Source organism: Canis aureus, chromosome 26 (genome assembly GCF_053574225.1).
Source record: "Canis aureus isolate CA01 chromosome 26, VMU_Caureus_v.1.0, whole genome shotgun sequence".
NCBI classification, from domain to species: domain Eukaryota; kingdom Metazoa; phylum Chordata; class Mammalia; order Carnivora; family Canidae; genus Canis; species Canis aureus.
This window is the reverse complement of record NC_135636.1, coordinates 8,217,344-8,241,128: the sequence shown is the minus strand read 5'-3', so window position 1 is coordinate 8,241,128 and position 23,785 is coordinate 8,217,344. Positions and strand designations below refer to the sequence as shown.

Sequence of the window (23,785 nt, the reverse complement as noted above, 5' to 3'; positions counted from 1 at the left end):
TTTCTACTTCCCAACAGTGCGAAGTTGCCCCCTGTCTGCTCACTCTTCTGTCTGCTCTTTTTATTTGCTGCTGACAGTCCCTCAGCCTTGTTGCTTCTAATCTGCTGTCCTCTATTCACGTGCCAAGAACTGCCAGTTGCCCCAGTAACCAACCTGCTAGGTCCCTAACTTCATCTGCCGCAGAACTCCAAGCCAAAAGAATCTGAAGGTGAAGCCTAAGAAGAGCTCCTCTGCCTCCACCAAAACCACCCTAGATCTGGAGGAGATGTTTACTGTGCTTCTGAGAAGGGGGCAGCCAGGAAGCTGGCTTCAGAGAAGCAAATTATTAGGGCTATAGTTTATGGTATATAATACGTCTAAGGATTTGAACCAAATTTCATTTTTTAAATACTTATACCATTGACTTCAATGTCTTTCTGAGGCATTTTGCTCCAAGTCTGTATGAACTTTCTGGGAAGATCATTCTTCCTTCTGGGTCTGTTTGCTCACCCTTCCATTGACCTTGGTTGTGCCTCTCAGCTGGAGAAAGGCCCAGGGTGGAAGGACAGGCCTCTATGACACACAGAATGGACTGATCTGTTTTACTATACCTGTGAACTAACCATCCATCAATCCTGGGATTCCAGGAATAAAAATGTCCCATTTCACAACCATGTCTCTTCAGAGGATATCATACAAGTCAGAAAGTAGAAGAGAATAAAATAGATTGACTCAAGTTAGACAAACACAAACCGCATTTCCTGGAACTTACTCTTCTGTCTTTCCCTACATTTTCCTTGTGTCTGCTGCAAATCATCTTTTAAATCCAATTCAGCAGGACTGCTGCTTCTTCGAACTAAGATCTTTAGACAAAAAGAAATAATGCATTTGTTACAGGAAAGTTCTGATTTTTATAAGACTGTTAAGTTTCTAGTCTCCATTTCTAAAGAAAAAGAAACAAACAATAATAATAGCAACAAAAAAATTGAATGATGTTTTCCATTTGAAGGATATGTGTTCACAAATTATTGTAATTGAATTATAAATTACTCAAGGTCTGAAATTTTTGGCTTCTCCTTTGTCAAGTGGCATCCAATTAAGTTGATCTACTGAGAAGAGATGCCAATTTCTATGGAAGTAATTTAAAGTTTTATTTGTACCTCTCCTTCAGCACACATACATAGTGAAACCAATTCTGCAGAAGGCTAGGTTACCCAGGAATGGTGCCGGCAAGGAAGGTGTAAACTCTACCCAGACATCTAAAGGTCACTTTGTGCCTCCTTGTTAAATGTGCAGCAGACCTTCTTGGGGCAACTCCACACTAAAACATCGGAGAACTAAAACATTTGGAGGCAATCTGTATACTCTAAAATGTATAACTTGCTTGGAGACAAAACACACATTACACAAAATGATTACAGTGTACATAAGCAAAATATGCTCTCTAAAAGGTATGCAGAATAAAGTGTTACCTTAATTGGCTCACAGTTACAGGAGAGCTGTTCAAGAAGGCAACAGACATGAAGTGGTAGAGAGAAGGCAGGAGGGGATTCAAGGCAGGAAGCACTGAGTGGTAATCAGCAAGTTCTATGTGCAGGAAAAGAAGCTGATTATATAGCAGGCCATGCAAGGCAGTCAGGTGAAGAAGGAAAATGTTAAGAAGAAAATGCAGACCACCTTCTAAAAGAGGTAGCTGCCAGGGGCCCTTCAACATCAGGCTACAATTTCAACCCAATATTGACAAAATGAACAACTGTGTGTCCCAGACAATAGTTTACCGTGATTAAAATATAACTAGAAAGGTAAGTCTAGTCGTCATCTGTGGGATAGATTAAAATTAAGAAGAAAACTGCAATGGAATTGTAGTGATTAAGGAATGAAAGGATATAGCTTTAGATGGTAGAAAAGGAGAAGAAGAGACAAATAAGAGAATGCTGCAGAAGGACAGACAAGAGCTTATATGAGAGCTATATATGAGAGTGAAGGAAAATTAAATCACAAAAGGATATGAATCTAGGGGACCATGAGAACGATGATAACAAAGGAAGGAAGGAGAAAAGGAAGGAAAGAAGGGTGGGAGGAAGGAAAGAAGCAAAGAAGAAAGCATAAGAACAAAGAAACTTTAGAAGATTTCTGATATTTTAATTTTCATCTTTGAGCTAAATGCTCAAAGCAAAGGTACTGTAAGCAGGTAACAAAAATCCAGGACTAGCAAGATAGAGGAGAAAGTCAGGAATGAAGATGTAAATTTAAGGTCCTCCAGTGCAAAGTGTATAGAAAACCTGGGGTTCAATGAGTCAACTAAAAGGAAGAATACTAAACAAGCAAAGGAATGAAAAGGAAGGGCTGAGATGTATAATTAAAAGACAGAATAATTATGAAGCTAAAACACAAAAGTAGGTCATATATGAAATATTCAGAAGACTAATAGCACATGAAAAAATATTACCCAGCCTTAAAGAAGGATGATATATATACTTAATGTGATAATAGAAACATGCCCAGGATCTTTCCTTAACTAAAAAGCAGAATGTGGGCACTTCTGCTTCTGACTATACAAGACTGAATTTCTTCCAGCTATAGAACTAGATTTAACATAAGAATTTCAAGCTCACAGGAAGTAGAATAAACCTCCCAGTGATCCACACTCCCCTCACAAACTGAGCAAAAACCAGAGCAGTGAAATAGGGCTGTCATAAGGGTAAATCTAGTATTACCACTGCCACGAGCAAAAACACTGAAAGTCCAGGACTAAAGTAGCACTTCTTGGTTCCTGGAAGAAACAAATGTACGTGTTGTCCTGGTGAAACTCCATCACCTCATACATCCAGGTTTTCTGTAGATGAAGACCCATCAGCTAGGAACTCACAATCAAAGATCACCAAACATCCAAGGAAATAAATCATCATGTTATAAGAGTCTCAAAAACAACAAATACCAGATTTGGACCCTATTGCCACACCCAAGGATTTCAGATAATCTGAAAAAGAATTTAGAATTCTAATTTGTGATTATTTTAAAGGAATAAAAGATGGGAATCACAAAAGTGAGCAAGCAACAAGAGATTATTAGAAATTATAAGAAATGCCTGAAAAGAATTAACCTGAACTTTTAGAAGCAAGAGTTATAAATTATTGAACTAAAAAACTCAGTGGAAGTATTAAACAGCCAACTCTATATAAGAGAGTAAAGAGAGAACTACTGAACAAAAACATATCTGATTAATTACCCAGAATGTAGAAGGCGGCCAAGAAGAGAGGAAAATATGAAAGGTGACAAAAACATGGAAGACAAAATGAGAAAGTCTAAATGCATTTCTACCCAAATTCCAGAAAAAAAGAACTGACAGAACAAAAAAGGTAGTATTTGAAGAAATGATGACCAAGAATTTTCCAGAAACACTGGAGGAAGAAGCATTCACAGATGCATGGTATATGGCATACAGCATATACAAAAATGACAAATGTATAAGCCAAAAGAAAATGCACCTAAATATAATGCAAGAAGACTGATGGACGAGGACAAAGAACAGCAAAGAACAACAACTGGAGAGAATGGACAGAATGGACAGAAGAACTCTCAATAACAGCAATGGAAGACAAGACAGTAGAATAGCTTCCAATAGAAGGTGGGAAGAAGGGAGAAAGAAGTAGGGCAACTATTAATTAAGATGTTGTACTTATTGTCCAGAGAGACAAAGGAACCAGTGAGTCAAGATAAGTATATAAGAGAGAAAGGTGTCATCTGAAAAATCAATGAAGGAGAAATGAATTAGATAAATGGGGTTATCCATGTGGGAAAAAATAAAATTAGATCCTACTTCACTCCATAAGCAAGAATCAATTCCAGATGGATGAAAGACCTAAATATGTACAGCAAAACTGAAACACTTATAAATATTTTTATGCTTATAGAGTTGGCATTTTAAGATTTTCATAAAACCTAACCATAAAAATGTTGAACAAAAATACCAAAATTAAGAACTTCTGTTCATCAGCAGACATCTTTAAAAGAGTAAAAATATAAGCCACACGTTGGAAGAAGGTATTTGCCAGAAATGCAACCAAAGTAGGATCAGTCTTCAGACTACATGAAGAATTAGTACAAATAAAAGAGGAAAAGACAAAAAAAAAAATCAATAGGAAAATGGCATGGCAAAGACATAACAAGAAACACACATGGTCAATCAACATGTGGAAAGATTTTAAACTTTATTAGTAATTGAAGAAATGCAAAATAAAACGAGATCCCATTTTCACCCACCTGACTCAAAAATTTTTAAATCTGACAATAGCAAGTGTTGGTAAGAATGTGGATGAATGGGAACTCTTAACACATTGCTGGCAGAATTATAAGTGGTGCAATCCCTTCAGAAAACACACATTCTCTTGTAAAAAAACATTCTTCTACTTTAGATCTCATTAATTCCACTCCTAGATAATCACCGTAATGAAAATCTCAAACATGTAGATCTTGAAACATATACAAGAATATACATAGTTATATTTTTCATTAAAAAAGTTGAAACACTCTAAATATCCATTAACATGAGTATGAAAAAATAAATTGTGGCATATTCATCGTGGGTTGTCATACAGCAGAGAAAACAGGCTATATGCCATTGTTGATAAATCTTATAAATACGTAACTAAGTGAACAAAGCAGTATTATCACTTTAATAAAGTTTAAAAATAAGGAAAACAAAAGGAATATTGTTTGGAAATACATATATATAGAGCAAAACTACAGAGCAAAGCAAGGATGTGATAAACACAAAGTCAACATAATGCTGCTTTCTGAAGGGACAAGGAAAGAACTTACAGACCAAAGCAACAGCACTGGAAAATGTCTAGTTCTTAAACTGGGTGGTGGGCATGTAGGTGCTTATCTGATTGTTGAAATATACATATATGTATGGAATATATGTATATATTGTTGAACTATACCTACACATATATACAGAATATACATACATAAACTGGTATATGCCCTTTTAAAAAATACAGAAAAACTTCACAATGGTTATCTTCTGGGGAGGGAGGGCTAGGGAGAGGGTTTCTGTTTATTTTGCACCTTTCTATAATGTTTGAGTTTTTATTATATATACTACATTTTTTTAAATGACTAAACAGGAGTTACCTGCATGTATGAGATATGGGTTATTTTTTAATTTTCATCTTTATACTTCATATTTGATCTAAAAAATGATAAACGCTATTTTGCATTTTTCTAAAAAAAGAAATTATAACTGATCTTTGCAAAAATTCATTTATCTAGCAACTTGTGTCAGGTAGAGCATACTACCTAAAGCAGTATTAGGAACAGGGAATGTGAATATATGTATGACAAGCAAGGATGCATGCTTAAAAATATAGAGTACCATATACAGACCAGAAGGTAAATTCCACTTTAATGCTAACTTTTTTCTACTTTTATAATGTGACTGTAATTTTACACAGAAAGCAGGAAAGCCTTTAAGAGATTTCAATAACCAATAACCAATTGCCAATAACCCATCTAAATGGAGAAATGTTTTAAAAGGCAGTATCGCTGCCACTAATACATTTATTTCGCCAATAATTTATATGCTTATTTTTAATAACAAAGTGATACAGTTTAAAAATATCTTACTGTTATTCCTTCATGTTCTTTCTTCGCATGTCCTTTATTTTCTTGAATAGGCCTGGACTCTGAAGAACTCAAAGTCTGTAAGTTTTCTACCTTTGGGCCTAAAGATTTGGGAGGGAAATTTACAAAATAAAATTTCAGATGATAAAATTGAAAAAATATTTTTACATAGAACTAATCAAATTTAGATATCCTACAATCCGTAAAAACAGGAGTTATGGATCTGGCAAACTGGTAGCCTACGGATTAAATCTACTCTATAGAATCTTTGACCCACAGAGAGCTTTTAAGAGAGTGAATTGAATGCTACTCACTGTAGCATAGCACATTATGTTAGCACAGGGGAGGGCAACAAGACCTCTCCTTAGGGGCCTTCAGAAAGGGATCTCAGAGGAAAGCCACAAGGCCAGGTGAGCTGACAGGAAAATAGAGCAGTAATCTGGCTCAGTATTACTCAAGAGTAAGGACTGATGAAAGAAAGCACAAATAACCAGAATCAGTGATAAAAATGGGAATATCACCACAAAGCCTGTAAACATTCAAATAAGGGCCAATAAATTTAAAAAAAAATACTCGAATGGAACAAACTCCTAAAAAAACACACACACACACAATTTAATCTGAATCCAAAAAGGAAAAGAAAAATCTTAATAGTCTTAAAATGACTTATTAATTTGAATGGTACTTTAAAATCTTCCTAAGACTCCAGGCAACTGATGGGTTCTACCAAATATTTAAGGGGAAGAAAAATAACAACAGTCTTACACAGAACCTTTCAGAGAATAGGAAATCTTTCAGGTAATACATATCTCAAGTTATTTCTTATTGTATTTTTTTATTTCAAGAAGATTTCTAAGAGGGAACACTTCCCTACTCTTTCAATGAGGCTATAACTTGTTGATAAGGAAGTTGGTTTATTTCTCACTTAACTGATGAAACTAGAACTAAATGATAAGCATGCTCATTGGCACCAGACACGACTGAAACATGCACTTTCCCTGAAAACCACATTGTTCACTGTTTACGTTTAGTCATCTGCCTCTTGGCTTTCCATGCTCTGTTGTTGCTGAGAGGTGTCAGAGAAATCATGTAGATGCATGCTATCACAAGTTATTGTTTCAACCTCAGAGCATCCACAAGCTGCTAGTAAACTTTTTCACAATTCCAGCTAGCCCTCCATGCTCACGGCCAACCTTTAGCGTTCTCCTCACACAGCCCAGCCCTTTCCCATATACCCCTCCCCTGCCTCCTGCCTCATTCTGCTGCCCTCCCTGACTCTATACTGCAGCCTTCTCTGCTTCCCCGCTGTTCCAGCTCCTCTGGACTTCTCTCCAGTCCTCAAACAGGCTATTCTTAAAGAGGTGCACCTAACTATATGTAATTTAGATAAATGTATTCAAATAAACAGTGACACTATTTCCTTGCCAGAAGTCACATCCTTGCAATCAACTTAAAAAGAAAGTTCCCTTACAATAAATTAAGTAGGATTAGGATTAATGTAGAAAGCAATATGGCATGCAGCTCCTTCTCAGCCAGGATATGCAGTCCTGTATTAGTAACTGCAGCTACTTCGTACCCTGAGAAGAATCTGAGTGCAGTGGCTCAGTGACATCAGGTGTGCTGCTGCTCCGAGTGATGTGCTGCTGCTCCACCACCAGGCAGCCAGATTCAGCTGCAGGTGCATTTTCTGACTGCTGACATTCTTCCACTTCTGTGGGCACAAACACAAAACATGCAGAGGTGTATTTCAAGATTTTTAAAAATAATTTCACCACTTGAACAGATTCTAAAAATGTAGTTTTAGATACTTTTTTTCCCCACAAAAATTATATATTATATTCTGCATTTATAACATACAGTTTCTATACTTATTAACAGTAATATTCCACTCCAAGAATACATTTTAAGTTCTGCAAAGCATTTTATTTTTCAAAGTGAAGAAAAAAAAGCTGCAGAAATGGTTGAGACCTGTAAAAGTCACCTGGAATTTAACGGACAGTAATGCCAAGGAACGAGAGAACCAGGAGATACATGGAATAGGTAAATTTGAGAGTAGAAAGTCACACACATACCCCTCTCTAGGAACATAAAAGGAAATGGGAATTTCAATTCTATTACTCTTTTTAACAGATAAATGCACAACTAAATAAAATACTTTAATTACTTAATAACTTATGCCATCAAATGCAATGTTGAATTAATCACTAAGTACAAAAATGATCCACTGGTATTTTTAGAGAACCAATACATAAATGTCACAAAATAGAAAACCATAGATGAGTACTGACCATTGGGGAGTAATAGCTAGCATTATTACAAACTATATTCTCCTAGAGAATGAGTTCATTACTATGTGGCTCCAGAGAGTCCCTCTGAAATAAAGATCTGCCTGCACCAATTGTCTCCTGCCAAGGGTTTTTGTCACTGTACAGTCAAGCCTGTGTTCTTCAGCAAATAAACCACTCCATCTGACCTCACCCCATAGATGTGACCCCCCACAGGAGCTCTCACTCACTTTAGTCTCAAGCAATCCTAGCCCACCTGCACCTGTTACTATCTCCTTTTGGCTGCTCACTCCTCCATGCTAATAGAACTGTTCCTGCCTGCCTCCTTGCCTCCCGAGCTACCTGGACACCCCTCCTAAAGGACTTGCCTGTATATAAACCTGCCACTGCATCCCTCAGCACTCACGCACAGAGTCATGAAACTTTACATCTATAGAGCTGTAACATATTTTCCAAAAATTTTAATTAGCTGAAGCTTTACTCCTTCTAAAATAAGATGGATCAAAATTCAGCTTGTATTATCTTACCTAGCAGTGTTACCCACTCCCTCACCTGAAATGAAGCTCGCTGCCCATGTGCCATCCTCAGTGTAACTCTTTACTCTGAAGACAAGCCAAAGTGCTGGCTCTTCCTAATCAAGAAGCTGTATGTAGGAAGATTCTAAATGTAATACACTGGACTTCAAAAAATGGTTGCTGCTTTATTTTTACTATCCAAATAAAAATTCCAATTTTTAAAAATAATAATAAATTTATTTTTTATTGGTGTTCAATTTGCCAACATATAGAATAACACCCAGTGCTCATCCCGTCAAGTGCCCCCCTCAGTGCCCGTCACCCATTCACCCCCACCCCCCGCCCTCCTCCTCTTCCACCACCCCTAGTTCGTTTCCCAAAGTTAGGAGTCTTTATGTTCTGTCTCCCTTTCTGATATTTCCCACACATTTCTTCTCCCTTCCCTTATATTCCCTTTCACTATTATTTATATTCCCCAAATGAATGAGAACATATAATGTTTGTCCTCCGATTGACTCATTTCACTCAGCATAATACCCTCCAGTTCCATCCACATTGAAGCAAATGGTGGGTATTTGTCATTTCTAATGGCTGAGTAATATTCCATTGTATACATAAACCACATCTTCTTTATCCATTCATCTTTCGATGGACACCGAGGCTCCTTCCACAGTTTGGCTATTGTGGACATTGCTGCTAGAAATTCCAATTTTAAAGTACACTTATATAAGTTATGAGACTTCAAAACTATGAAATTTGTGTGATGCTTCACTTATAATTCAGAGTACTGGGCCACAGTCTAAATGTAGACACTGATGGTAGGAAGCTGAATTTGAGGCACAAGCAAACAAAGGCCAAAGTAGTAAGAATACACAGACCCATTAAAGTGCATCTTTTCCAGCTTGTCTTTGCCCTTCTCTTCTCTTGATGAGCCAGAACTGTTCATTGTCCCACAGAGACACAAGATGTACTTATCTGTGATCTCCCCACAAATCCCCATGCACAGACTAGGCTCTTTTCACAGGTCTGCTTCTAGGCTCTTCAGCATTAGGCAACAGAAGCCAGAGGATACTGTGGGACCAGTCCCTTCCGGTTGTCTTCAATCATTGTTTATTCTAATTATGCAAGACACTGAAACCTTCTGGGTACTGTTTATATTTGTTAATGAACCTACTTGTTAATCTAATATCAGTAGAGGGAGCCCAAGAGTTTCCTAATTCTCTAAAAAATAATTGGAAAATGCCAGTTTTTATGGACAGTGGGAAGAGTGGGTTTTATTCACTTAAACTTGATGCCAAAAACTGGTAGATGGTGGTTTCTGGGCTAGGAGCAGAAACAAATAAGAGGAAGGCCAACACTGGCAGCATCTTTTTAAAGATAAAGAACATTGCCATCTGGTGGGATACAGAACAGTCACAGCACCATAGCTTCCAAATTCAAGAGTCCCCACTGGTCCTCAACACAACAGACAGATGAAGAGCCTGCCATCACCAGCTGGTATGCCTTCCCAAAAGACTGGCCTAATGCAGCTGTAAGGCTTTGTTTTTGTAAAACTGTTGGTAGGGACTTCTCAGATGGAGAAAGTCCAAGACTGCAGAAATCACCGGAAGTGGTAAGGATGGGAGCATCTGTGATGAGGGTAGAAAGGAAGAGGAGAATCACAATGTCAAACATGCTGTCAGGGCTGGTGTGCTACTGGTGCCCTGTGCTATCCCTATAGTTGACTATTAAGTGATAGAGTGTGGAAAAATAAATTCTCCTTATTTCACAATTAAAACCCAACCTGATGTGCAAATGCTCATTTTTTGGCACACTCACACTTTAAGTGTATATCAATATATGTCTTGCATAATTAACAAATGAATGCAAAAAATATTTTGATACTTTTTTTTTTCTATTTTAAACAGTTCTTGGGCTCCCTCTGCTGGCTTCTTCTTTGTTAAGAAAGAGCTGCTTGTAAATGGGATTGACTCCTTAATTTCTCGGTCTCATTGTTAGTGCATAGAAATACCACTGATTTCCGGGCATTGATTTTGTATCCTGCCACACTGTCGAATTGCTGTATGAGTTCTAGCAATCTTGGGGTGGAGGCTTTTGGGTTTTCTATGTACAGTATCATGTCATCTGCGAAGAGGGAGAATTTGACTTCTTCTTTGCCAATTTGAATGCCTTTTATTTCTTTTTGTTGCCTGATTGCTGAGACTAGGACTTCTAGTAGTATGTTAAATAACAGTGGTGAGAGTGGACATCCCTGTCTTGTTCCTGATCTTAGGGGAAAGGCTCCCAGTGTTTCCCCATTGGGAATGGTATTTGCTGTGGGCTTTTCATAGATGGCTTTTAAGATGCTTAGGAATGTTCCCTCTATCCCTACACTCTGAAGAGTTTCAATCTTGGATCGAAATGGAATGGATGCTGTATTTTGTCAAATGCTTTCTCTGCATCTATTGAGAGGATCATATGGTTCTTGTTTTTTCTTTTGTTGATATGATCAATCACAGTGATTGCTTTATGAGTGTTGAACCAGCGTTGCATCCCAGAGATAAATCCCAGTTGGTCATGGTGAATAATCTTCTTAATGTAGTGTTGGATCCTGTTGATAAGTATCTTGTTGAGAATTTTTGCATCCATGTTCATCAGGGATATTGGTCTGTAATTCTCCTTTTTGGTGAGGTCTTTGTCTGGTTTTGGAATTAAGATGACACTGGCCTCATAGAACGAGTCTGGAAGTACTCTATCTCTTTCTATCTTTCCGAACAGCTTTAGTAGGATAGGTATGGTTTCTTCTTTAACCGTTTGATAGAATTCCCCTGGGAAGCCATCTGGCCCTGGACTTCTGTGTCTTGGAAGGTTTTTGATGACTGCTTCAATTTCCTCCCTGCTTATTGGCCTGTTCAGGTTTTCTATTTCTTCCTGTTCCAGTTTTGGTAGTTTGTGGTTTTCCAGAAATGCGTCCATTTCTTCTAGATTGCCTAATTTATTGGCGTATAGCTGCTCATAATAAGTTTTTAAAATTGTTTGTATTTCCTTGGTATTGGTGGTGATCTCTCCTTTCTCATTAATGATTTTATTAATTTGAGTCTTTCTCTCTTCTTTTTAATAAGGCTGGCTAATGGTTTATCTATCTTATTGATTCTTTCAAAGAACCAACTCCTGGTTTTGTTGATCTGTTCCACAGTTCTTCTGGTCTCTATTTCGTTGAGTTCTGCTCGAATCTTTATTAAACTGTCTTCTTCTGCTGGGTGAGTTTCATTTGCTGTTCCTTCTCCAGCTCCTTTAGGTGCAAGGTTAGCTTTTGTATTTGAGTTCTTTTCAGGTTTTGGATGGATGCTTGTACTGCAATGTATTTCCCCCTCAGGACTGCTTTTGCTGTATCTCAAAGATTTTGAACAGTTGTATCTTCATTCTTATTAGTTTCCATTAATCTTTTTAATTCTTCTCTAATTTCCTGGTTGACCCTTTCATCTTTTAGCAGGATGGTCTTTAACCTCCACGTGTTTGAAATCCTTCCGAACTTCTTCTTGGTTTAGTTCTAGTTTCAAAGCATTATGGTCTGAAAATATGCAGGGGACAATCCCAATCTTTTGGTATCGGGTAAGACCTGATCTGTGACCTAGTATGTGGTCTATTCTGGAGAAAGTTCCATGTGCACTGGAGAAGAATGTGTGTATTCAGTTGCGTTTGGATGTAAAGTTCTGTTAATAACTGTGAAATCCATCTGGTCCAGTGTATCATTTAATGTTCCTGTTTCTTTGGAGATGCTGTGTTTAGAAGATCTATCAATTGTAGAAAGCACCGTATTCAAGTCTCCAAGTATTAGTGTATAATAATGTCTTAACTTTAGTTATTAATTGATTGATATACTTGGCAGCTCCCACATTCAGGGCATAAATATTCATGATTATTAGGTCCTCTTGCTGGATAGATCCTTTAAGTATGATATAGTGTCCCTCTTCATCTCTTACTATAGTCTTTGGGATAAACTTTAATTTATCTGATATGAGGTTGGCTACCCCTGCTTTCTTTCGAGGACCATTTGAACGGTAAATGGTTCTCCAAACTTTTATTTTCAGGCTGTAGGTGTCCTTACATCTAAAATGAGTCTCTTGTAGACAGCAAATAGATGGGTCTTGTTTTTTTATCCAGTCTGAAACCCTGCAGCTTTTGATGGGATCATTAAGCTCATTCACATTCAAAGTTACTATTGAAAGTATGAATTTCGTGTCATCATGATACCTATTCGGTCCCTGTTTTTGTGGATTATTTCCTTGGACTTCCTCTTTATTTTACAGAGTCCCCCTTAATATTTCTTGCAGAGCTGGTTTGGTGGTCACATATTCTCTCAGTTTCTGCCCATCTTAGAAGCTCTTTATCTCTCCTTCTATTCTGAATGAGAGCCTTGCTGGATAAAGCATAAGATACCTAGGAATAAACCTAACCAAAGAGGTAAAGGATCTATACCCTAAAAACTACAGAATACTTCTGAAAGAAATTGGGGAAGACACAAAGAGATGGAAAAATATTCCATGCTCATGGATTGGAAGAATTTATATTGTGAAAATGTCAATGTCACCCAGGGCAATTTACACATTTAATGCAGTCTCTATCAAAATACCATGGACTTTCTTCAGAGAGTTGGAACAAATCATCTTAAGATTTGTGTGGAATCAGAAAAGACCCCCATATAGCCAGGGGAATATTAAAAAAGAAAACCATAGCTGGGGGCATGAAAATGCCAGATTTCAGATTATACTACAAAGCTGTGATCATCAAGACAGTGTGGTACTGGCACAAAAAAAGACACATAGATCAATGGAACAGAATAGAGAATCCAGAAATGGGCCCTCAACTCTGTGGTCAACTAATATTCGACAAAGTAGGAAAGACTATCCACTGGAAAAAAGTCTCTTCAATAAATGGTGCTGGGAAAATTGGACAGCCACGTACAGAAGAATGAAACTAGACCATTCTCTTACACCATACACAAAGATAAACTCAAAATGGATGAAAGATCTAAATGTGACACAAGAATTCATCAAAATCCTAGAGGAGAACACAGGCAACACCCTTTTTGAACTTGGCCATGGCCATGCTACTTCTTGCAAGATACATCCATGAAGGCAAGGGAAACAGAAGCAAAAATGAATTATTGGGACTTCATCAAGATAAAAAGCTTCTGCACAGCAAAAGAAATAGTCAACAAAACTAAAAGACAGCCTATAGAATGGGAGAAGATATTTGCAAATGACATATCAGATAAAGGGCTAGTATCCAAGATCTATAAAGAACTTATTAAACTCAACAGCAAAGAAACAATCCATTCATGAAATGGGCAAAAGACATGAACAGAAATTTCACAGAGGAAGACACAGACATGCCAACAAGCACATGAGAAGATGCTCCTCATCACTTGCCATCAGGGAAATACAAATCAAAACCACAATGAGATACCACCTCACACCAGTGAGAATGGGGAAAATTAATAAGACAGGAAACTACAAATGTTGGAGAGGATGTGGAGAAAGGGGAACCCTCTTGCACTGTTGGTGGGAATGTGAACTGGTGCAGCCACTCTGGAAAATTGTGTGGAGGTTCCTCAAAGAGTTAAAAATAGATCTGCCCTACGACCCAGCAATTGCAATGCTGGGGATTTACCCCAAAGATACAGATGCAGTGAAACGCCGGGACACCTGCACCCCAATGTTTAAAGCAGCAATGCCCACAATAGCTAAGCTGTGGAAGGAGCCTTGGTGTCCATCGAAAGATGAATGGATAAAGAAGATGTGGTAGATGTATACAATGGAATATTCCTCAGCCATTAGAAACGACAAATGCTCACCATTTGCTTCAACGTGGATGGAACTGGAGGGTATTATGCTGAGTGAAATAAGTCAATCGGAAAGGGACAAACATTATATGGTCTCATTCATTTGGGGAAAATAAAAATTAGAGAAAGGGAATAAAGGGAAAGGAGAGAAAATGAGTGAAAATATCAGCGAGGGTGACAAAACATGAGTGACACCTAACTGTGGGAAATGAACAAGGGGTAGTGGAAAGGGAGGTGGGTGGGGGGGTGGGGGTGACTGGGTGATGGGCACTAAGGGGGGCACTTGGCAGGTTGAGCACTGGGTGTTATGCTAAATGTTGGCAAATTGAACTCCAATAGAAAACTTTTTTTTAAAAGAAAGAGCTGCTTGTTAAAGCTGCTCCCATTTCAGTGTCAACTGGAGCAGTTGCTTTTTTATAACAAATTAAAACATTTTAACACTGATATGCAAATATCAAGATACAGGATTATCTTATAATCATACAGAAATGAACAATCTAAGTTATATAAAAATTACATTATAGATTCTGGTAGGTCTAATCAATTCTCTCTTGAGTATCACACAATTTGTTTGAATTACTTCAAAGAGCAAATTCTCAGACTCATCAAATCATTCACTTTCTCTCAAATATTGCTAACCTAATAACCCAAAGTTTAAAAGCACTAACCTTCTAGCTTCTTGATACTGTAAGTTATACCACACGACCACTAAATCATTGCTTTCCAAAGTCAATTCAAAACACCAGGAAAATACCAAAGTAGAATTACTTCACTTTTTTCCCCCACTGAGAGAAAAATTCACATGATTAAATTAAGTGTGCAAAGTCTTTAGAAACTTCCATGTAATCCACACGTTTGACTACTTTTCAAAGTAATTTAACTACTCTTTAATCTAAGGCTTCCTTAATCTTATTAAATGAAGTGAGACTCATTCTTCAATTACCAAAATTCTGGATTCCATTTATCCCTTATACAGGGTTGCAAAGGCAAAATTAATAGTGTAATTTCCTTTTAAAGCATTGTACACAATACTGACTTGACCCTATAAAAAGCAGAAGACATGGAAGCCAACTCAACATCTTGAAGTTTCTCATGAGGTCTAAAGATGAACCTGTTCAAACCCTGACAGTAATACCTAAAAGCCTGAGAACCAGAGGCAGAAGCAGCTAAATAAGGCTTTCACTTAGGTACCAATGAGATGCTTTCAGAATGAGGGAAGATCACTGATTCTCTAATTACTACTATCACAATGGCCCTAAAACAAAATCTATAGTCTGCATAACCTATAAGCACTACAGATTGATAAATATCCCAACATAAAAGCAATAAAACAGCTGGAAAGAATTATTCCCACAAAGGAGAAGTAGGAAAGTCACTGAAACTGTCAGTTCTATCTCTCACATGTTTGTTTATATAGCTATTCATATAAATGGAATACAGGTGGTTATTACTTTCCCAAAATTCTGATGCCACAAAGCAAGTGTCTTTACGGGAACAGAATAAATACAATAATGGCTGAAGGTAAGTAATTCTCTATTTCTTATATTATTAAAGCAATTTTGGCATGTTGTATAGTCATACAGACTAGAAACAAAACAAGAAATGTTAACAAATGAAAACAAATGAGCAATCATTTTTCTAGTAAAGAACTTGTGGCCAGAAAGTCAACATTATAAGTATCTACACTTAGCAACAGGTAAGCAAGATATGCCAACACACAAGGATTTAAATTAGAACACAAATTCCATGTTCCAGTATGCCAACCAGTGAGAATGTGCAATCTAAGACAGGACTGATATGCACTGCTCTTGGCAGGACAGTCCCAAAGGAAAATGCCATCACCTTAATAGTAAAGAACAAATGGAATAGCAGATTGTTCTCAAGGTCACTACATTGTTAAGTCCCTTTTATCCTTTGTGCTTTAAAACCAGGAATAAGGATGGCAAAGGCAGGAAAATACTGACTCAGCATGTCCTGCTTCATTTCACTCTAAATCAAGTCTCCCAACCTCAGCACTATTAATACTTTGGGTCAGATAGTTCTTCATGATGGAGCTGTCCTGTGCAGCCACTAGAGGTTGTTTAGCAGCATCCACTAACTAGATGCCAGTGGCACTGCCCCATCTGTGACAACCAAAGATGTCCTAGACACTGCCAAATGTTCCCTGGGGGGCACAATCATCCCTAGTTGTGAACCACTGTTCCAAATCATATTTAACTTCTGTTGGAACTGTGTATGTATAAATGGGAATCAAGAATCTGAGTTAACTAAAATGTAACAGTGAATGAGAAAAAAGTTTCCAAATGAGATTACAAACAGAAATAGGCTTCTTGTGAGAAAATATTCTGGACAAACTAGTAGAAACCTTTATGAAAGAGAACAATAAAAAAAAGAAAAAAGAAAGGGAACAATATGGGGTTAAAATGGACTGTCAAAAACAAAAACTTTTCACCATGAAAAGAATTCCTTTTGGGTATATATCACCCAAAGAGAAAGCAAACTATTTTCAATACTTTATTAATCACCTCTAGGCAGTAGCACTTTTTTTTTTTTAAAACCAAACTATCAAGTAGTTAATGCTCATGAGTAATTTAAATAACTGGTGACCATCTTACCATTCTTACTGTATTTCACCTTCGGTATTTACTAGAGAAAAGTATTTTCTAAGAAACATAATCCTTAGTCTCAATAAAATGAACTTCTTCCTTCATATTCTGTTAACTAAATAATATGATATCTTACGTATTCATCAGGGAAATTAAGATTTGATTCTACTTTGCTACACCATAGTATATGATTTAGTGCTACAGAAAGCCACAGCAGACTATCTATAATACTAAATAACTACTAATCTACAATACCATCTTTCTGAAAATAGAAAGAATATGAAAACATGTCCCTCTTTAGCATGAAGATTCAATTCATTATAGAATCACTGAAAAGTAACTAGACTTGGGCTTAACTATTCATTGTAACGTAGGGCCCTTTGTGCCAAATAACACTACTTTTGGTGCCATAATGTCTTAATAATCCAGAAAATACACTATGTGCAAACCACATGTGGCTAAACTCAGTTTTAATTGGCTGGAGCAGAAGACCAATGTTTCCTTGCTTTGAAAATTAGCACTTTTTAGCATCATTTTTTTAACTCAAATATTAATAGTTGTTTTGAATCTCCATAAACATTTTTACTTTATACAGGATTATAATTTATTAATTCAAAGGAGTTCTTATCTACATGATTTTTCCTGATATTCATTTTGGGGAGGCACAGCAAGCATTCTGACGCTGATATTCTCAAAACTTTGTTCTGCTGACATCACTGTTAAAAACTACGGGCCACAAAATCCTATATCCTTTGTAATTGTGAAAGCAAAGACCAGTGGTGTGAAGAGGTTTTTCTTGGCTGTCTAATTGCTACTAAACATCTAACTACATAAAAACAGTTATTAATATTCATTGAAAATAAACGCAAACTGCAATGGCCAGGCATGCATGCATGGTTGGGGTGGGGGGAGGGTATTGACAAAGGAAGCAAGGCCCAGAGGCAAGCAGGAGAAGCCCAGGGACATTGACATTGATGGACAAGAGATAGCATTACAGTACCTGACAGCCTGTGAGAACAAGAGGAGTAAGACAGACCAGGTAAGAGAGCGCTCACGGTGTGAAGGAGGAGCGGGACGCTTTTAGTGGCAGGCAAAGCCTCAGAAAGGTGGACACAGTTGCTGATAGACTGGCTTCGCTTAGCTTCCAAGAGAGATAAAGTAACAGTTATGTCAGAAGCACATCAGGATCTTTCACTTTTTTTTTTAATTACCATTTTTCTGGGCTTCCTTTCAATATTTAAAGGAGGTCATTTTATACTTTAAAGAAATCAGTACAAAGCAGAGTATTTAGCTGTAGTCTCTAAATACAGCTTACCTTCAACCATTCTGATGCCATGGGAGAATGGACAATTCACAAATAATCAATCTTATTTTAGAATGCTTTACATGTTTAGCCTTCCTTTTTTCCTTACATTTGGGTTGTTTATTTGGGCAGACACTACAATCAATTTTCCCTTCCTAAAGGACACACATATGAAAAGACCATAGGGAGGGAGTGAAAAATCTAGCCTAAGATTAAAATTGTTCTATAAATAATAAATAATTCAAAAATTGGTTTGCTGAGAGGTGACTGTATTCAAGCAAATCACTTGGTAAATTAAATATCCTAAAACCTCAGGAAAACATTAAAGTCAAGATAACATTAAAAGATTTGATATTGAGGAAAAAAAGGCAAAAATCTCCATGAAACCCATCCTTTTATAATACATTTCATGCTTATTGAATCTATAATTTCTTAGTATGAACTTTATGATGTTCTTAAGTTTTCAAAAGACTGCTAATGAAATGAACATTTGAGAAAAAGGATAAATGCAGGAAGAGAATACACCTCATATATATGTAACTACCATCAGTAAGATCAGTTTTACACCTTAAAATATAAAAGTTTACTTGTTTGTTCTTACATAATTTTATTTTGCATTAATGAAATACAAATACAAACGAGAATGACACATTTGCAAAGGGCAAAACAAACCTTTTACTTCTTTATTATGCCTCTTCTGGCCCCGTTCTCTGGCTGTCAAAATTCCCAGTTCTAATTCCCACGTCTAAAGGTCTATCTGTAATGTGATTACAATACACTTCACAAATGACTAAGATAATATTTAAGGGAAAATGACTTCTGTGTCAATGTCAAACTGACTTACTTCAAATTTCTTAAAAGAGGTGTTCATCTCTCAATGTCAGAGGTGTTTGAAAGAGCTTTCCTTTTATAAATCAAATGATTGCATTTTTTCAAAACTGATCACTAAATATTTTAGAAATAATAAAACTTAAAAATTTTTTTTGTGTGTAGAAATTGACTTGCTTTAATCACTCATTTTAGACATTTAAAATTTAAGCATCATTCACAATCAGAATTTTCCTTTATAATTCTTTGGAAGACTCTCATCAGTTTTTTTTAAGTTGCAAACTAGTTCATTCTGTTAAATTATCATTTCCCTACTCTGCAACTGCTTATCTTATTATTTCCATCTTGCCACCATCACTGAAATTTTCTCAATCTAAATGTAATCTGTGAGGCAAATTATAATAATCTTAAATTACTCTTATACTGGGATTAGGAAAAAAAGTCACTTTCAATGGGTCTTCCATAATAAATACTTTAATGCTAAAAGTGGCAAAAACTAACTTTCTGAGCTACTGTTCTCTCATTAAGAGGTGGCCTTCACACAAATGAAAATCTACCATCAAAGTATTCTGAACCTTTCTAAAAGATGGAAAGGTGAATTATTACACAATGTAAAAATAAGAGAAATGAGTAAAACTACTAATAGTCTATATAAATTAATTTTATAAAACAGCATGATATAGTAAAATCTTCAGAGACTTGTTTTCACAGGCAACTAAAAAGACAAAAATGTAAAATAAAATAGGAAATACACTACAGAGTGGAGCATGCAATTCTTGATCTTGGGGTTGTGGGTTTGAGCCCCATGATGGGTATGGAGGTTACTAAGAAATAAAATCTTTTTTTAAAAAAAGGAACTATGAAAAAAAAGGAACTATGTATGTGCAAAATACATGAAGTATTACCTTAGATAGATCCATCCAACTCAATAGCTCTTGTTATCTTTTAAAGGTTATGGTTCCAAGTGTTTTTAATTTAATTAATCCTACAAGGCCAGATTTATGACTTTTAAGTGACATAGTCTAAGACACCTTTAAAACAATTTTGTAGAAGTTCTTAATGATGCAATACAATGGCTTTTCAGACACCTGAGAACACTTAAGCACAGAAGCTCACTGGCATAAAGACATCAAGGCTTACTGAGAGCACTATGGGTGCCACTACCATATTGTTGTTCTAAAACACCTGTTGAATAACTAAAATGCAATCTCTTCTAAGGCTGTGTTTTGGCCAAGTAGGGAATAAGGAGCATATAGTATATAATGGTTTGCTGTCATTATTATTTTTTAGATTTTTATTTATTTATTTGACAGAGAGAAAGCACGAGCAGGGGGATGGCAGGCAGAGGCAGAGGGAGAATCAGGCTTCCTGCCAAGTGGGGAGCCCAAGGTGGGGCCCAATCCCAGGATCCTGGGACCAAGACCCCAAGCCAAAGGCAGATGCTCAACCAACTGAGCTACCCAGGCACCCCAGTTTACTGCTCATTAAACGTGAAAGGAAAGTTCTATACAGTGTTTTGAATGATCACTTTTATTATCATTACAATTCAAAGGTTGTAAGGGGTATCAGAGAGTCTGGGCAGCTCAGGCAAGATGCCACTTTGTCATCACAAACTTCTGCTCTGATCCAATGGTGGAAGAAAGGGGTTTTTAAAGAGTTGGAATGAGAATAGAAATCACTGAGTATGCCTTCCCTAAAGGTGCCTATTATCAGTAACTGAGTCTCTCCTCAGGGGAGAGGATGAAGGAAAGCAGAAGAGGTGAATGGGAGGTGAATGTAAATAAAGTGATTATTACCAACAAATGCTATGGCAGACAACATTAGATAGGGTTACAGTATATTTTCATAAGAACTCCAACAGGATTCTAAGCCATCTGTATGAAGCCTTTACTGAGCACTGTAAACTATGTTGAGTGTAAATGACTCTGGTTTATGACCAGAAGATATTGTGACTTTCTGTAGTCAACATGCTGAATATTGATTATAACAGCATGATATTACTGAAGTGAAAAACTATGGGAAGCTCAGATAAATTTATTTTAAATGTAATTATAACCTCAAATTCACTGGAGGGAAGGGGAGTGGAATTTTAAAATTTTTTAAATATTTTATTCCTATAAATCCATTTTAGATAGCAACTAGACCTTAGAGAAATATTTAAGTAAACATTTACCGGTTGCTTTTTGGCGAACGATATTTCTTGCTTTCTCAACTCCTGGTGCCCCAGATGTGGTGGCACTCCTAGATCGCATCGGCTCAGTCACATCTGGGTGGCTCCGCCAGCTGAGAGAAAAGGACCTCCCCACAGTGGTTCCTTTCTGAGAATCCAGAACACAGCCTGATAAGGATAAGACAAGAAAAATAATCTAAAAGCTGGATTTGTTATCTTTCATTACACAGCCTGTGTTGCTCAGCAAATTTCATAAATACAACTGTATGTAATTAGCAGATTTTCTTGTTGCAAAATTAGGTACGACTGGGGCATCTGGGTGGCTCAGTGGCTGAGTGTTTGCCTTTGGCTCAGGTCATGATCCTGGGGTCCTGGGATCGAGTCCCACATTGGGTTCCCCACAGGGAGCCTGCTTCTCCCTCTACCTGTGTCTGCCTCTCTCTATCTCTCTCATGAATAAACAAATGAAATCTTTTTTAAAAAATTAGGTACAACTGGGGGATCCCTGGGTGGCGCGGCGGTTTGGTGCCTGCCTTTGGCCCAGGGCACGATCCTGGAGACCCGGGATCGAATCCCACATCGGGCTCCGGGTGCATGGAGCCTGCTTCTCCCTCTGCCTGTGTCTCTGCCTCTCTCTCTCTCTCTCTCTGTGACTATCATAAATAAATAAAAATTTAAAAAAAATAGGTACAACTTCTCTGCTTTCTTCTTATATAGCTCTGGTCAAATATTTCAAGTGAGTAGTTAAGGATCCAAAATAAATACACGGGAAAAGAGAATGAGGCAGAGACTTCTGCACAGGTATGATGTGGCCAGTGGCTATTATCTATGGTTCATTTTCACACCCAGGTTCCTGAGAGTGTATTTTGTTTCCACCAAGTCCAGTGTGTAGAGGACAGGTATTTCCATAACAAATAATTAAATCACTTTTTATATTCCTTTCAATATAATAGATAAATCAGAAATATCTGCCATAATCATTAAATAATTAAATCCATTCTGTTATCATTCCGTAAATAGTGTTTCTCAAATTTTTTACCTCCCTATAAATAAAAACAACCTCTCACAGACTGCAACAAAGATACTATAAGAATCAGTCACGTCAATCACATGTCTGTATGGTTAAGTAATCATAATTGGTTCACATCTCCCCACATTCACATCCTCTGTTGTCCTCTCCCACAATGACCCTGGGCTTCATCACATGACTTACTCTGGTAGCAAAACTAAGCAAGCAGAGATTTGAAACGCACTTGAAAATCTAGGTTTGCCCTATTACTGCTCCTAGAACCCCTTACACAAAAAGCCTGAGCTAGCCTGCTGGGAGATGAAAGGTACACAGCCACGTCCTCCCCTCCATCTTCCACTGCCAGAGCTGCCTAACTGATTATTTCACAGCCTAACTGACTGCAAACACAGAAGTGAATCCAGCAGAAGAACTGCCCAACTGAGTCCAATCCAAATTGCCAACTCATTAAATCATGATCTAAACAACTGGCTATTACTTGAAGCCACTATGTTTTAGAGTGATCTGTCATACAGGGAAAGGGAAAACTGATACAATCTATAATAAGGCTATTGTTGGGGCTATAGTCTACCACAGCAAGCAACATACACTTTATGAATCTTTTTTTTTAAATATTTTATTTATTTATTCATGAGAGACACAGAGAGAGAGAGAGAGGCAGAGGGAGAAGCAGGCTCCATGCAGGGAGCCCAATGTGGGACTCGATCCAGGGTCTCCAGGATCATGCCCTGGGCCAAAGGCAGACGCTCAACCGCTGAGCCACCCAGGCGTCCTCACTTTATGAATCTTTGGAGGAAAAATTCCTCTCAGGTCTTAGGACCAGGAAAAGCTACGTACCACCTAAACTGTGGATTATTTTCACCTTTTGCAATTTGTGATCCTCTGCTCTGTGAAGATCAGAGTCAAATCTAATCTTGCCCCACCTCCCACCTCCCCAGCAAATATATGAGGCTCTCCGGCATTCATTCTGGCATTATAACCTCTCCCGCAATTCCACCCCCTTTAATTTTGCCCCAGTGTTCTTATGCATTTTATCTATTGTATTGCAGGAACTTCTATGAACTGCCTCAAAATCTTTACATAATAGATAAGAGTACAAGTGAATTAATCCAAGGACTATGTCACAGCCTTAATAGTACTGAAGACAAATTGTTGTCCCCAATAGAAACCACCAATGACATTTTCCACCTTGATCTCTCGGTCTCAAAACAATTTTTACCCAGAAACACAAAAAAGCCAAAATGACTCCCATTTGAAACATTCAGAATGTTTCCACCTTTCCTAGGCAGGCAGTGAATACGTTTTTCTAGGATGCTGTCTTGAATTGGAACTTGCCTACCTTTTATTTCTGGCTTTCCCACTTCTTAGCTATGTACCTCGAATGAGTCCATCACCATGGACTCTATACTTCAGTTTCTCAGTCTGTGATACTGGGATGGTAGTATCCACCTCAGAAGTTACCATGAGGGTAAAGAAAGAGAATATATTCAAGCATAAGATGTTATTATTGTTGTTGTTGTTGTTGCTACTACTGCTACTCTCCTTCATCTTCCTTCTTCATCCACAGCCTCTTCATAAATTCGTCATTCTCTTTAAGAGGACAGAGTGCTATGAAACACA

General features: G+C 37.3%; 1 protein-coding gene across 10 annotated transcripts in view; it reads right to left on the bottom strand.

The window, feature by feature from the left end:
- RALGAPA2 (Ral GTPase activating protein catalytic subunit alpha 2) overlaps positions 1 to 23,785 on the bottom strand; it is a 321,681-nt gene that overhangs the window by 181,172 nt on the left and 116,724 nt on the right. For 9 of the 10 annotated variants that reach the window (XR_013364745.1, XR_013364747.1, XR_013364748.1 and 6 more), the window contains 5 exons: positions 21,142 to 21,306; positions 17,838 to 17,978; positions 7,184 to 7,318; positions 5,611 to 5,708; positions 752 to 842 (listed from right to left, as the gene is read on the bottom strand). Coding sequence is in view for 2 of the 10 variants with exons in the window: in XM_077871986.1 (XP_077728112.1) it covers positions 752 to 842; positions 5,611 to 5,708; positions 7,184 to 7,318; positions 17,838 to 17,978; positions 21,142 to 21,306 (630 nt within the window). In the remaining 8 variants the exon portion in view is untranslated. The remainder of the gene's footprint in view (positions 1 to 751; positions 843 to 5,610; positions 5,709 to 7,183; positions 7,319 to 17,837; positions 17,979 to 21,141; positions 21,307 to 23,785) is intronic. The other variant, XR_013364742.1, reaches the window with a different exon arrangement.